This window comes from Pituophis catenifer, unplaced genomic scaffold (genome assembly GCF_029215685.1).
Source record: "Pituophis catenifer annectens isolate HBS135680 unplaced genomic scaffold, rPitCat1.0.hap2 SCAF_1, whole genome shotgun sequence".
Lineage (NCBI taxonomy): Eukaryota > Metazoa > Chordata > Lepidosauria > Squamata > Colubridae > Pituophis > Pituophis catenifer.
Genome location: NW_027256881.1, coordinates 91,599,280 through 91,614,087, shown reverse-complemented (window position 1 = coordinate 91,614,087; position 14,808 = coordinate 91,599,280). Strand labels below are relative to the sequence as shown.

The 14,808-nt window shown below is 41.7% G+C and overlaps 1 protein-coding gene across 1 annotated transcript in view; it reads left to right on the top strand.

Annotated features, from left to right (window-relative positions):
• LAMA2 (laminin subunit alpha 2) overlaps positions 1 to 14,808 on the top strand; it is a 350,257-nt gene that overhangs the window by 244,352 nt on the left and 91,097 nt on the right. The window contains exons 39-41 of the mRNA XM_070931786.1: positions 4,577 to 4,693; positions 7,264 to 7,427; positions 8,533 to 8,671. Coding sequence (XP_070787887.1) covers positions 4,577 to 4,693; positions 7,264 to 7,427; positions 8,533 to 8,671 — 420 coding nt within the window. The remainder of the gene's footprint in view (positions 1 to 4,576; positions 4,694 to 7,263; positions 7,428 to 8,532; positions 8,672 to 14,808) is intronic.

The following is a 14,808-nucleotide window of genomic DNA, read 5'->3' as shown; positions in this document are numbered from 1 at the left end:
AACTAAACCCCTTAGAGCCCTGAATAGCCATTACTTCATATTCTATGTTGATATTCTATTCACATGCACCCAGAGAAAGACAGTTAATCTTTAATATTAGTATGGCTACACTTTCTTTTCTCTCGTGCTCTCAAGTAAGGAATTAAAATGGGTACAGTATATGCAAATTCACATTATAAATCAAGCCATCATATATCTTTTGTAGTTAAGTGATGTAAATGATTTTCCTTGATTTGAATTTAATTGCCATGACTTGAAAGCACATTATACTGTACATTAACAAATGCTTAGCCATGACAGTAAGAGCAAAGTCAACCTCAAATGAAGATAAATGTGTTCAGTTTCTTGTTTATGTCTCACTCATGTTTTGCCTGAAGGCAAATATTAACCCAATGGTAGCAGTTTCCATAAATATGCTTCAAAACTACATGGACTAACAGTCTAAAGGGTACTATTGCTTCTCAGTCAGCTCTTAAAGTAGGAAGAAGAAAATACTATTGTTACAGACACCCATACACTCTCTCTCTCTCTCTCTCACACACACACACACACACACACACACACACACAGAGAGAGAGGGAGGGAGGGAGGGAGGGAGGGAGGGAAGGAGAGAGAGAGGGAGAGAGGGAGGGAGAGAGAGAGGGAGGGAGAGGGAGGGAGAGGGAGGGAGGGAGAGAGAGAGGGGGAGAGAGGGGGAGAGGGAGGGAGGGAGAGAGAGAGAGAGAGAGAGAGAGAGAGAGAGAGAGAGAGAGACTGTATAGCGGGTGTGCCAAAGGTTAGGATCATAGGCCAATCACAATATATTTAATTAATTTTTTCAGAGAAAATGTTATTGTACTTGGGAATGTTCAAAGATCATATATATCAAATGTGGAAGTGTTTAAAGGAAAATAGCAACCAGTCTGAATGTAATTTATATTATAATTTGTCTGTGGGGGCTGATTTTGGTTACAAATTGAATGCATACATACACATAGCACACAAATGTGTAGAAACATTTTTTTTTTAATTTGAGTTTATGTGATTCCAATCAAAGCACACAAAAAATATCACTTAGATTTCTGGAATACTTTTTATCAAATGTCATAACGCCATGTTTCAAATCATGAAGATACACTTTTGTTGTTTAGGGGATTTTAGGGGGTTTTGACTTGTATGTATAAAATCTGCAAGAATTTCTTTTTTTCCTTTGTCTTGAAGAACTATATTAAGCTTTGGGCAATTAAGGCTTAACACTGTTTAGAAATTATTCGGAAGAATTACTTTAGATTTTGTATAAACAAACCAGTTCTCTGCTGTTTATTAAAGCATGCAGTTTTTCTTTCTGGTTACAGCCTCAACATGAAAAAGGATATCACTGCTTTAATAAATTGAAACATTTAAAAAATGTATCTATAGTGCGTGTCTTAAAGTAGCTTGGAAGCCTGAATTTTATCCAAAGCAGTTCTTCCAAGTCACTTTCAAATTGTCCAGTACTGTATTCATATCTAATTAAATGCAAATCAGTCCAGAGATAATAGTGTCCAATTTCTAGGGATCCCAAAATGGACCACTTACAATATTTAGTCAAAAATCAGAGGAATATGGCAGAGGCATGGTCAAAGCTGAATAGGTATCAAGGTTTAGTCAAAAAACAAGAGAAGAAGCAAGAAAAGTCAGGCAGAGATTTTCCTCTGGAAATTAATTGCTCAGAATAAGGTAATGTCTGTAAGGCTTTATCGATCTTGACCCATCAGTATAGGCTGCTTAAAATAAATGGACAAGGTTCAGAAATGGGACCATGAACATCAGCATCTATAGACATCTGCTTTGTCAATTTGTAAGGAAAATACCTCTATGTTTCGCAAGTAAATTTCCTTTAGCATCATTAGCTTTCTGATAAAGTGTTTTTGTAATAGGAAACATTGTAGAAGGTCTTTTTTTTAATTTTCTGGGTTTCTAATGCTGTTTCCATCTCTAAATAGCCTCCATATCCCACAACCATTAAAAAGATGTATAAATAAGAGTAGATTAGCAATCAGCATAACAAATAACAACATTCCTAATGAACTAGGGCATAATAGAAGTTCAATTAAATAGAATATTCCACAGTAAGAGGTGACAACCTCATCACATATCAGCTGCCAAGGTCAACAAAAACACACAGATTTTCATGACCTCCTTGAAGCTTAGGGTTGGGGGTTAGTTGGACTTCAATGGGAAGGTTGTTCCAGAGAAGGAGAATAGCCATTGAAAAGATCCACCTTTGTCCCTGTTGATGCCACTTGTGAAAGTTGATTCTCCTTGAAGTCAAGCTTGACTTCTGGAGACTTGAAATTTTATTTTTTAATTTCATCCTTCAGTTTAATCTTCTAAAACATGGTAAACTTTCCCAAAATTATATAGTTATATATTTTATCATAAAGTATAACTTGAAGACACACATTTCTTTATTTTCATATAAGGACTGGTTAAGGATTTAATGACAAAAAGGTGCATTGGTCCATGCAGATTTAACACTTGTTTACTACTTCTTAAACCAACACCTCTTTTCAAGATTGATGAGGATGTATGGTAGTAGTCAGGGGTGGGTTCTAAATTTTTTTACTACCGGTTCTGTGGGCGTGGCTTATTTTGTGGGCATGGCTTGATGGTCATGTGACAATTCTTTAGGCTTTAGCAGAGGTACTGGTCTACCAGGCTTTTAATTGCTTGCAGAGCTGTACCAGTCTACCCATTTATTTTTGCAGGCACTGGTCTACTCATGTATTTTTGCAGGCACTGGTCTACCCATTTATTTTTGCAGGCACCGGTCTACTCATTTGTTTTTGGAGGCACCGGTCTACCACCAAACTGCCTTTTACCACTGATCAGCTGTAGGGCGGCCCTTTGAAGCCCCCGGCAAGAGTTTTAAAAGTTTTTTTCCTTATAGCCCATCAGCTGGGACTCAGGAGGCAGCAATAGATTGGGGGTGGGGCCAAATAAAAGGTAAGAATTACATGGGGTGGGGGGGCTGGGGGGGGCAGAACCGGTTTGGTGACATCATATCGTCACCGCTACCGGCTCGGCAAAACCGGGCCGAACCAGGAGGAACCCACCACTGGTAGTAGTGCAGGACAAGTGCAGCTTTTTTAGGAAGTTGCAGATAGATACTAAGTACAGATAGTCTTTGAGTTATAATAGCTTGGGATTGGAATTTCCATCACTGTGATGTGGTTGTAAAACCCAACGTCACATGACTGCACCACTTAGCAATGGCATTTCTACAGTTGCCCATTATTAAGTGAGGCTCATGGGCCATTAAATGAGCACTTCCTTGCAACTTCCTGCATGTTTCCAACAGCCAAAGTCAATAAGGAATCTGCCAAATTCCAGATGGCTTGCAAGCAGGCTGGCAGGTAAATGGATGCACAAGCGACCAGGGAAGCATAGCACAAACATGCTGGGGCTTGGGGAGGATATGCTGGGGAAGTACAGCTTGAGTGCAGCAAAGCTCAGGGAAGGCATGCAAGTGGTGATTTATTTAAGCAATTTGTTGATGTAGCTAAAAGTACCCCACCTATGAGAATTAAAATGTAAATCTTGTTCTATGAACAAAATGCAAAACAATGTCTTTGCTAGTAAATTGGATATAAGTGTCGTGTGTGTGTGTGTGTGTGTGTGTGTGTGTGTGTGTGTGTATGCATTACTGTTCTAGCCAGGGTTTTTCCTACGTAAATCAAGATGTTTGTATTGCCATAGTTGAGTGACATCTCAAATCACCACTTTCCAGGCTTTATCAGACATTTTATGTTGTCTGCTGTGAGACTTAAGGGAGACTAAGATAGATCTATTTCGGCCTTATAAGGCCTCTTCAGTCAGCCACACCCTTATTTTATATATACACCCTTATAAGGCTAGAATAGTAATGCACATATAAACCTACGAAAAAAGAACAATATATATATATATTGTGTTCTGATACACATCACATTGCTCCTAGAAGCACGAAGCCGAAAACACCAGCCTGAAGATGACGAATGAGACTTCGTTGAATATATATTATATATATATAGTATATTATATATATATAATAGAACTGAACTGAACTGAACTGAATTGAATTCTTTATTGTCCAAGTGTGATTGGACACATAAGGAATGTGTGTGTATGTCTGTATCTGTGTGTGTACACATACAAGGAATATATATACAGATATACTGTGTTTCCCCGAAAATAAGACCCTGTCTTATATTTTTGGGAAACCCGAAATAAGCGCTTGGCCTTATTTTCAGGGAGGTCTTATTATTTTGGGGCACATGGAACAAGATGGGGATCCTCTTGCCGCCTTACCTCATTTCCAGCTCTGTCTCCCAAACCCTAACCAGAGGAAATGGCGGGGACTGGCTCCGAATGCATTTAAATATTTTCCAGGAGGGCTTATTATCCGGGGGGAGGGCTTAATTTGGGGAAACACGGTGTATACATACATACATACATACATACATACATACATACATACATACACTAACCTATATCATCACCATCATTATCATCATGGGAATATGATGTTTTATTAATATGTAAAATCACAAGTGTTTCTATATTTTTCATATAGAAAAAGAAGCAAGCTATAGAAAATGGACGACAGGAAACTGAAAATACTCTAAGAGAAGGAAATGACATCCTTGGTGAAACTAATGAACTTGCAAATGGAATTAATTTGGCTGTGGAGGTAAAATGTAATATATGTTTTAAGGGCGGAGGCTATAATGCAGTGCAACATAAAAGAGAATCAGCAGGAAATAAAAAAAATATATAATTTGTATTTTCAGATAGACTAAGTAGTAAAGATATAGAGGATATGGCCATGCTAAATGTTGTGTTAGAAAAGAAATGGAAACAAAAATCTCTTCCAAAGATTAAAATGACATGTTTGAATGGCAGGATTCCTTTATATTTGAATATGAGTAATTAATTACGGTAGCATATATTTTTGCAAATCGCATGTTTGTCTTTTTTAATGTAGTTGTGAAAAAATAACCTGATGGCTTTAATTTCCTGAGTATGTGAGATGCTCAATACCAAAAATAAAATCGGTCAAAAATGACCCTTGCAAATTAGATTTTGTAATTCAACTGTTACTTCTGAGATGCTTGGGAAAGGGAAGCATTTCCCTTGTAGAGGAAGGAAGCTGAAGATAATGCCACTAACCAATTGTTTAGAGAAGCAATGAACTTCCCTTCATTGATTGGAAAAATGTTTAGGATTCTTCAATGGTACAAATTTCAATGAAGAAAAGTATGTTTCGCAATATCACAAGGCAAGACTCGACTTTTGTACCTGCATCAGACACAAGTATGTAAGTCCTGTGGCTGGTTTCATGATATATGTCAATATTTCCCCCGCTTTTCCTTCCATGTAGACACCTATGGATGTTTTAATTTGGCCTTAAGCATTTAAGTGATTGCTCATGATGTTCTCTTCCAGTCATTTGATTCCATGGGTTTATAATTCTGCTATACTATCCCAAGAGTACTTGAGATGGGAGTGAGACAAGAATGCAGACTGGACCTGAGTAGCCTTTGTACCCACCCTAAAAGTCCATTCATTTTATTTCCTAGAGAGATAAGAAGTTCTAATCATATTCAATTGTGTATGCTATTCCTCACTATGGGCCTTTTCGGACTTGCATTTAAGTGTGGGACCATGAAGGCAACTACTCTTTTTATCACATGGAAATAATGTTACTAGGTCAAGTTAGATTTTCAAAGTGCCAAACGTATTCTAAGTGCAACTTCAGGGGGCGGAGAGGAAATGCATGGACACTTCATAAAGCTTTGCCTATGGACAGGGAGATGGACTATAGTGAAATGGCAGTTTCCCAGGAAGGAGGGAGCACAACCAGGATGGAGGATGAGAGAAGAGACAAAGCCCAAAATTGGCTTGGAGAAGGAGGAAAAGATTTAGGAAACCCATTCCCTAAAATCTTCCAGGGTGTATCCGTTAGGTTTAGAGCAGGGGTGAAATCCACTTACCTTTGCTACCAGTTCGCAAATGGGAGCACTCGCACGCGACACCTCTGTATATGCGCAGGACCTTTTGCGCATATGCAGAGCATCAAAAATGGGACATAGAATAGAATAGAATAGAATTTTTTTTTATTGACCAAGTGAGATTGGACACACAAGGAATTTGTCTTTGGTGCATATGCTCTCAGTGTACATAAAAGAAAAGATACGTTCATCAAGAATCATAAGGTACAACACTTAATGTTAACATGATGACATCTGGGTGGGTGGGCGAAGACTCCTGCCACCAGCATCCAGTTTGCCCAAGCCAGATAGAACCAGCTGCATTTCACTACTGGTTTAGAGTAGTATAGATTAAATCTGGCAAGATTCTGTCTGTATGGTGTGAATAATTAAATAAATGAATTTTGGCTGGATTGCTCTATGTTATTCTAAGACAGGACATGACAGTAGCCTTTGTATCTATCCTAAAAATCAATTCATTTTATTTCCTGAGAGAGAAGATGTTCTAATCATATTCATTGTATATGCTATTCCTCATTAGGGCCTTTTCTGACTTGCTTTTAAGTATGGAACAAACATGTCCAGGCAACCCTTTGTTTTGCCCTGTTCTCACAATGTTGTCTCATTATATTTTGATGAAAGCTTTCAATTTTGCAAATGCCTCCTGCCTTAAAAGAGGGCAGCCTGTGTTCTCACAGTTCCATGTTAGATTGGTTTGTCTTTCTGATTCTAATCAGAAACAAATACTATGCACAGAGAATTGGTTCTGGAAAATTCATGAAGAACAGTTTTATCAATTATAATGTATTTCACAGCATGCTTTAGCTGAAGGCATAAGTTGATGGCATAATGAAATGTGCTTTTTCGCTAATGGGTTCCTCTCATAACTAATTGGGTAAATTACTTTTCATTATGCCTTTAAGCAAATAAAATCCAAGAAATATCATTTCAAATGTGACTGAGGTGAGAGTGCTGATGAAATAACAGTTTTGTATTAATTAACAAATCCCACTTTATATTCTGATAAGATCTGATTAGTTAAGTTTGTGTAGTCAAGAGGACTGTAAAAGTTCAGTTCAGCTTTGAGACCAAGCAGATAGAATCTTAAAACTAGAAATCTAAACTATAGGTGTCAACATTCTTTTAATGGAGGATAAAGCTCATTGATTCATTTCAGTATAATAGGAAAATAATCTTGTTACAAAGGGCTATAATTTCAGCGCTTAAACGCTCGGTTACTTAAACATGCTTCTTTTTTTCTGCTTCTTAGAACATAGATAATATTAAGAACGAAATAGGCCCACTTTCAGCTGAGCTAAAGGGTAAAATAGATGATCTGTCTGGAAATATCAAAAATAAGAAGCTTCCAGAAAAGGTACTGCAGGCAGAAGCCCATGCTGCCCAGCTGAATGATTCATCTGCTATTTTGGATGGGTAAGTTGACAAGATTGTTATTTCACTTTCATTGACTCTAGAATTTGGTAGCTAGGAAAATAGAGGAAACATTTTCTCCTTTTTAATGTTTAATTAAACAGGTATCCTGAAACTCCATTATCATGATTGCGTAAGCTTTCCCAAGGCAAGATGGCAATGTCCCAATCTTCCCAAAGAAATAGACTGACTTTAGTTCTTTATAAATAGAAAAAAAGAATAAGAGGGGGAAATAATTTCCAACAAAATTAAATCCTTCGAACTTTGGAGTGTACAATGATCCTTAGCATTAGATGAGTGTTTCATGTTGTGACATTGCAGTCTTCTTGTTCTATGGCCTAATTTCAATCATGTCAGGTTTGTTTTGTTTTGTTGGTGTTGGTTTTTTTTCCTGGCTAGAAGCAACCTGTAAGTTGAAAATCTGTGCATGTCTACACAAAAGAAAATCTGCCCGAGTCCTGTAGGGAATACCTATGTGCAAAAAGACATTAATACATATGGGTCTAGAACAGTGATGGTTAACCTTTTTGGTGCTGAGTGCCCAACATGCAAGCGTGTGTGCACAAATGCACGTGCATATGCCCCAATCCCCAAAATGCAATTTGAGCACCCACCATGTATGCGCCCCCCCGGACCTCATTTTGGCTTCCAGGTTGGTGCAGGTGGCTTTCCAGGCCCAAAACAGGGCATGGGGAGGACTCACGCAGTGCCCCTGTACCCCATTTTGTCTTCCAGATTGGTGGGGGTGGCAGAAATGGAGTAGAAAGGTAGGGCGCACTGGGGGGAATCTGCAGAAATTGGGGAAGGCACGGGTGGCAGAAATGGAGAAGAAAGGTAGGGTGTGCTGGGAGGAGAACCTGCGGAGATTGGGGAAGGCCCTGCCACCCACACATGCATGGCAGAGACCAGAAGACCTGTTGGTCGGCGGGAGGCATGCACGCATGCGCGGTAAAGCTGGGCTGGGGCAACAGCTGGCATGCCTGCAGACAGGGCTCTGTGCGCCACCTGTGGCATGCGTGCCATAGGTTCGCCATCACGGGTCTAGAATTAGCGTCTGAAATTCCCCCTTGAGTTTTTACAAGTTGAATATATATGTTTTTCCTAACAGCATCCTTGATGAAGCTAAAAACCTCTCCTTCAATGCAACAATAGCTTTTAAGGCCTACAGCAATATCAAGGAGCATATTGAAGAAGCGGATGCAATTTCTAAAGATGCTAAAGCTCGTGCCAATGAAGCCATACAACTGGTAAGGAAAAATCTCTTGGACCTAAATGGAAGCCATTTTCTCAAATAATCTTCTTCAGTGCTTAGATACTAGTATTGTCTTTCTATTTCTCAGCCATTATTTATCATATACTATTATCATGCTCATTGATATAGGTTAGTGCAGGGGTCGGCAACCTTAAACACTCAAAGAGCCACAAAGGTCCTAACCAGAAGCCTTCCATTCAATTCTGGAACCAACCGGAGTCTGGTTCCCCCACCATAGAGTCTCCTCCTAGCGTGGCATCCTTTTTCCTCTGCCGACTGGAAGTCCGGTTCCCCCACCATAGAGTCTTTTCCTAGCGAGGTGTCCTTTTTCCTCTACCTGTCCTAATTGAAAGCCCTATCAATTATGGAGCCGACCGGCGACAGGGAGCCTCAGCAAAGCGATGAAAGAGCCACATGCGGCTCCAGAACTGCAGGTTGCTGACCCTTGGGTGAGTGTATTACAAAGTTTAATACAACTGCTAATAAACATTTATCATTTGTGAGCTAATACAGGAGGGGGGTGCGGTTGGGCCAAGAGGGGGGGGTCCCCCTCGTAGAGATGTGCCCACCAGGTTTCCGCGCATTCCATCAGCCAAGGGCCCAGGGCAGGGGTGGGGGGGGTGGCGGTCGTTATAAAGGAAGGTCTTGATCCGAGGGAGGCCACTGTACCTCAGATAGCCGGATGTGAGTCTCTCCTGGTGAAGTGGGGCCATGGGATGCAGGTGGGCCTGCTGATCGCGTACCTGGCTCCCTGCCACGTGACAGCGGCCCTGCCCGAGCTTCTCAACGTTATTGCCGGGGTGGCGGTTGATACCCCCAGACTTTTGGTCATGGGGGATTTCAACCTGCCATCTACCGGTGGGGCGTCTGGGATGGCTCGGGAGTTTATGGCTTCCATGACAGCCATGGACCTGACACAATTAATTCATGGCCCCACTCACGTGGGAGGACACACTCTGGACTTGGTTTTTATCTCTGGTCAGTGGCGGAGTGGTCTGGATATAGGGGATATAGTTATTGAACCCCTGTCATGGTCGGACCATTCTCTCCTGAGACTGGACCTTTTGACCACTGCACCCCACTGCAGGGAGGCGGAACCGACCAGGTGGTTCCGCCCCAGGCGCCTGATGGATCCTGATAGGTTCCAGAGGGAGCTTGGGCCAGTTCCTGAAACTCTGGCTCACGACTCGGCTGAAAATCTGGTGGCTGCCTGGGATAGGACAGCCGCCGGTGCTCTGGACCAAGTCGTGCCTTTGCAGCCTCTGACCCGACGCCGAACCTGCCCGGCCCCTTGGTTCTCCGAGGAGCTGAGGGAGATGAAGCGCCGGAAAAGACGCCTAGAGAGTGGTTGGAGGGCTAGTCGCTCCGAATCCGACCGAACACTAGTTAGGTCTCATATTAAGACCTATCTAGTGGCGATAAAAGCGGCAAAGCGTAACCACTTTTCCGCTCTTATTGCATCGGCAGATAACCGCCCAGCCGCCTTGTTTAGGGTGACCCGCTCCCTCCTATATCAGGGAGCGCGGGAAGACCCCTTGCAAGGGCAGGCTGAGGATTTTGCACAGTATCTGCACGATAAAATCGCTCAGATTCGGGAAGGCTTGGACTCTGACTGGGTTGATCCCGGCGGGGTGACTGAGGCTGGTCTTGAGAATGTTACCTGGGATGAGTTCGACCCTGTGACTCCTGAGGACGTGGACAGGATCCTGGGGAGGTTAAACGCAACCACATGTTTATTGGACCCGTGCCCCTCCTGGCTGGTACTGGCCACCCGGGAGGTAACACGAGGCTGGCTCCAGAGGATTATAAATGCTTCTCTGAGAGAGGGTTTCTTGCCTCCCGCCTTGAAAGAGGCGGTGGTGAGGCCCCTCCTCAAGAAGCCTTCTCTGGACCCGGCCGTTTTGGCAAACTATCGTCCGGTCTCCAACCTTCGCTTTGTTGCGAAGGTTGTGGAGAGTGTGGTTGCGCGACAGCTCCCACAGTTCCTGGATGAAACCGTCTATCTAGATCCGTGCCAGTCCGGCTTCAGGCCTGGGTACAGCACGGAGACGGCATTGGTCGCATTGGTGGATGATCTCTGGAGGGCTCGGGACAGGGGTTGTTCCTCTGTTCTGGTCCTGTTAGACCTCTCAGCGGCTTTTGATACCATCGACCATGGTATCATGCTGCGCCGGCTGGAGGGACTGGGGGTGGGAGGCACCGTGTTGCGGTGGTTCTCCTCCTATCTCTCTGACCGGTCGCAGTCTGTGTTGGCAGGGGGGCAGAGGTCGACCTCGAGGCGCCTTGCTTGCGGGGTGCCGCAAGGGTCGGTCCTCTCGCCGCTCCTGTTCAACATTTATGTGAAGCCCCTGGGTGAGATCATCCGTGGTTTTGGGGTGCGATGCCATCTGTACGCTGATGACACTCAGCTGTACATTTCCACCCCAGACCACCCCAATGATGCCCTCGAAGTGATGTCCCAGTGTCTGGAGGCCGTGCGGGTCTGGATGGGGAGGAACAGGCTTCGGCTTAACCCTTCCAAGACCGAGTGGCTGTGGATGCCGGCGTCCCGGTATAGCCAGCTGGTGCCATCTCTGGCTATTGGGGGCGAGTCACTGACCCCCACAGAGGGGGCTCGCAACTTGGGCGTCCTCCTGGACACACGGCTGTCTTTAGAAGAGCATATGACGGCCGTGGCCAGGGGGGCTTTTTATCAGGTTCGCCTGATACGCCAGTTGCGCCCCTTTCTGGATCGGGACTCCTTGTGCACAGTCACTCATGCCTTGGTTACGTCACGCCTGGACTACTGTAACGCTCTCTACATGGGGCTCCCCCTGAGGAGCACCCGGAGGCTCCAGCTGGTGCAGAATGCGGCCACGCGGGTGATTATGGGAGCGACGTGGCGCTCCCACGTAACACCTCTCCTGCGCGAGCTGTATTGGCTCCCGGTGGTCTTCCGGGTGCGCTTTAAGGTGTTGGTTCTCATCTTTAAAGCGCTCCATGGCTTAGGGCCAGGGTATTTGCGAGACCGCCTGCTGCTACCGATAACCTCCCACCGGCCAATACGCTCTCACAGAGAGGGCCTCCTCGGGGTGCCGTCGGTCAGGCAATGTCGGCTGGCGGCCCCCAAGGGGCGAGCCTTCTCTGTGGGGGCACCCGCCCTGTGGAATGAGCTGCCTCCTGGAATACGATTGATCCCGGACCTCCGGACCTTCCGTAAAGGCCTGAAGACGTTTTTATTTCATCAAGCCGGCCTAGCCTAAATGGTTTGTTTGTTTTTTTTTTTTTTTTTTTAAATTGGGATTTTAAATTTTATGGATTTGGGGTTTTAAATTTGGGTAGCCAATGATTTAATTCTTTTAATTATCTTAACTTTTGCATTTGTATGTTTTTTAATTTTGGCTGTTCACCGCCCTGAGTCCCTTCTGGGAGAAGGGCGGTATACAAATTAAATAAATAAATAAATAAATAAAATAAAATCAAGAAATCTTAAGCAATGGCCCAAATCACCTTGGTAAATTAAACCTAGTTACTCTACACACAACAAACTCTTCGAAATAAAATAGATTCTACTGTTTTACTCAAAACATTTGAGTTATTTCTTGCAGGAATTCTATAAAATAGCTTTATCGGGCATAACCATCACCATCCAGAACCTGTTTATGTTTAACACCATTAAAATAAGTTTTATTATTATTAAACAAACAGCTATAGTTTAATAAGCATCAGTAAAGTATAATCAAACTACTGCTATTATTATTTATCTTATTAAATCTCATCTCAGTAGCCAGATTAGTTTTACAGATTCTTTCTCCAACTGATATGCGAAGGAAGTCTCTGATGGTGGACCAAGAGAAGGACTTTGTAAATGATTTTGAAGCCTTTGAAGAGTCTTTGTAACTAGATTAATCAATTTATAAGGCTTTTCTCTTTAAACTGTTTTCTTTATGGCCATAACTAAGATAGTCTTATACTCTATACGTTCTTTTCCCTTTGTTTTTGGCTCCTTTCACTATATGTGTGTGTGTGTGTGTGTGTGTGTGTGTGTGTGTGTGTGTGTGTGTGTGTGTACAGTTAATATCTCGGGTTTCTTCCCGTGTTATTGTAAACATATCCCTAAAAGGGTAGTAGCGACGTTTCGACGAAATCACATTCGTCATCTTCTGGCAGAAGTTCTCGATTTGGTGCTTATGGGCAAACTGTATGAACATAACATAGTTTGCCCATAAGCACCAAATCGAGAACTTCAGCCAGAAGATGACGAATGTGATTTCGTCGAAACGTCGCTACTACCCTTTTAGGGATATGTTTACAATTACACGGGAAGAAACCCGAGATATTAACTATACACACATATATACCTGTAAAAACTTACATAAACAAATATATATACATATACATATACATATACATATACATATACATATACATATACATATACATATATATATATATATATATATATATATTTTCTCAGGTTTTCGCGGGTGTTTGTATGTAGGTCTTTGTTTATTCGGGTCTTCTCCCACGTAAAATTGGAAGTGTCTTGGCGACGTTTCGACGAAGTCTCATTCGTCATCTTCAGGCTGATGTTCTCGGCTTCGTGCTCCTGGAAGCACGAAGCCGAGAACACCAGCCTGAAGATGACGAATGAGACTTCGTCGAAACGTCGCCAAGACACTTCCAATTTTACGTGGGAGAAGACCCGAATAAACAAAGACATATATATATATGTGTGTGTGTGTGTGTGTGTGTATGCGTGTGTGTGTCTTTTTCTTTTTCGTAGGCTTTTATGTGCATATTCTTTCTAGCCAGGTTTTACCTACGTAAACTAAGTTGTTCTACAGCCCTGGTTCTGTGAAATCTCATTCACAAGTTTCTGGGCCTTTTTTCTGCTGACAAACTGTGTTGCTCTCTGGGAGACAGAGTTGCAGTTTGTCAGCAGAAAAAAGGCCCAGAAACTTGTGAATGAGATTTCACAGAACCAGGGCTGTAGAACAACTTAGTTTACGTAGGTAAAACCTGGCTAGAAAGAATATGCATACATATATATATATATATATATATATATATATATATATATATATATTGGCAAATTCACAATATAATATACATTACAATAAGTCCATTGCTATATGAATTTTCACATCGTTCCGTACCCAAATTTCACATTTTTTTCATGGATAATTCATCTGTTTAATCCCAATTCTCTAGAATGTTCATCTCATGCTTGCTATCATCTGGGTTTTTTTTATGTCAATCAGATAGTTCACTAAGGAATTTACACTAAATAACCTTTTATTTAGTGGTGTAAAATGTCACACGCCTCAAGATAAATCAGTTATCTATTATTATCAGCTTCCACTGATCTATTCAATCTCGTGGAAACCATTTTACACTACATGTAACACAGCCATAAAGTCCTGCTCAAGATTCAAGCCAAATTCAATTATTTAGTTCTGACTGCACTCACTTTTCACTTTTTCTATTGCAAATTGGGTGTCTTAACAATTTCATTATGTTTAATGAACTTTTTATTAGCCAGTTAAGCATTCACACTTATTTATTAGTAATAATGTTTAGCTTTGCATGTAGCCTCTTACTACATCTACACTACGCTATGATTGCTACACTAATCATAGTGCCTCTTCTAGATCATAGAGGAGAGAAAATAGAAGAAATGTAATCTTATGCAGCAAGAATCTCTATTGCTGAATTTGGCAGTAATTCTCTCTTCAAGAACAGTTTAGTTAATTCATGAAACAAAAACTAATTGTTGACATGGCTAGTTTTTAACAATGGGAATATCTTTTAAGTGTTACCTTTTACTATAAAAGGACAATAATTTTACTTTATCTATATAATATGTAAGATATATAAGATATATATCTTATCCTGTCCACTACCACCAGTTTAAACATGTAGTCCAGACTGAGCATCATTCCCTTTTTCAATGCATTCCTAAAACTCAAACCTGACTATGATCTGGATAAAAGAAAAAAATCTACTATAATCCAGTTTTCATTTATCATCCATCCCTGAGTTTTGAAAATGAAAATTTGAATTGATGCTTTATGATTCTATAGACAAATTATAAGACAATGAGCAGCAATGGTTACTTGAAGAAGTTTAGCATGAATCTTGCACTACTCC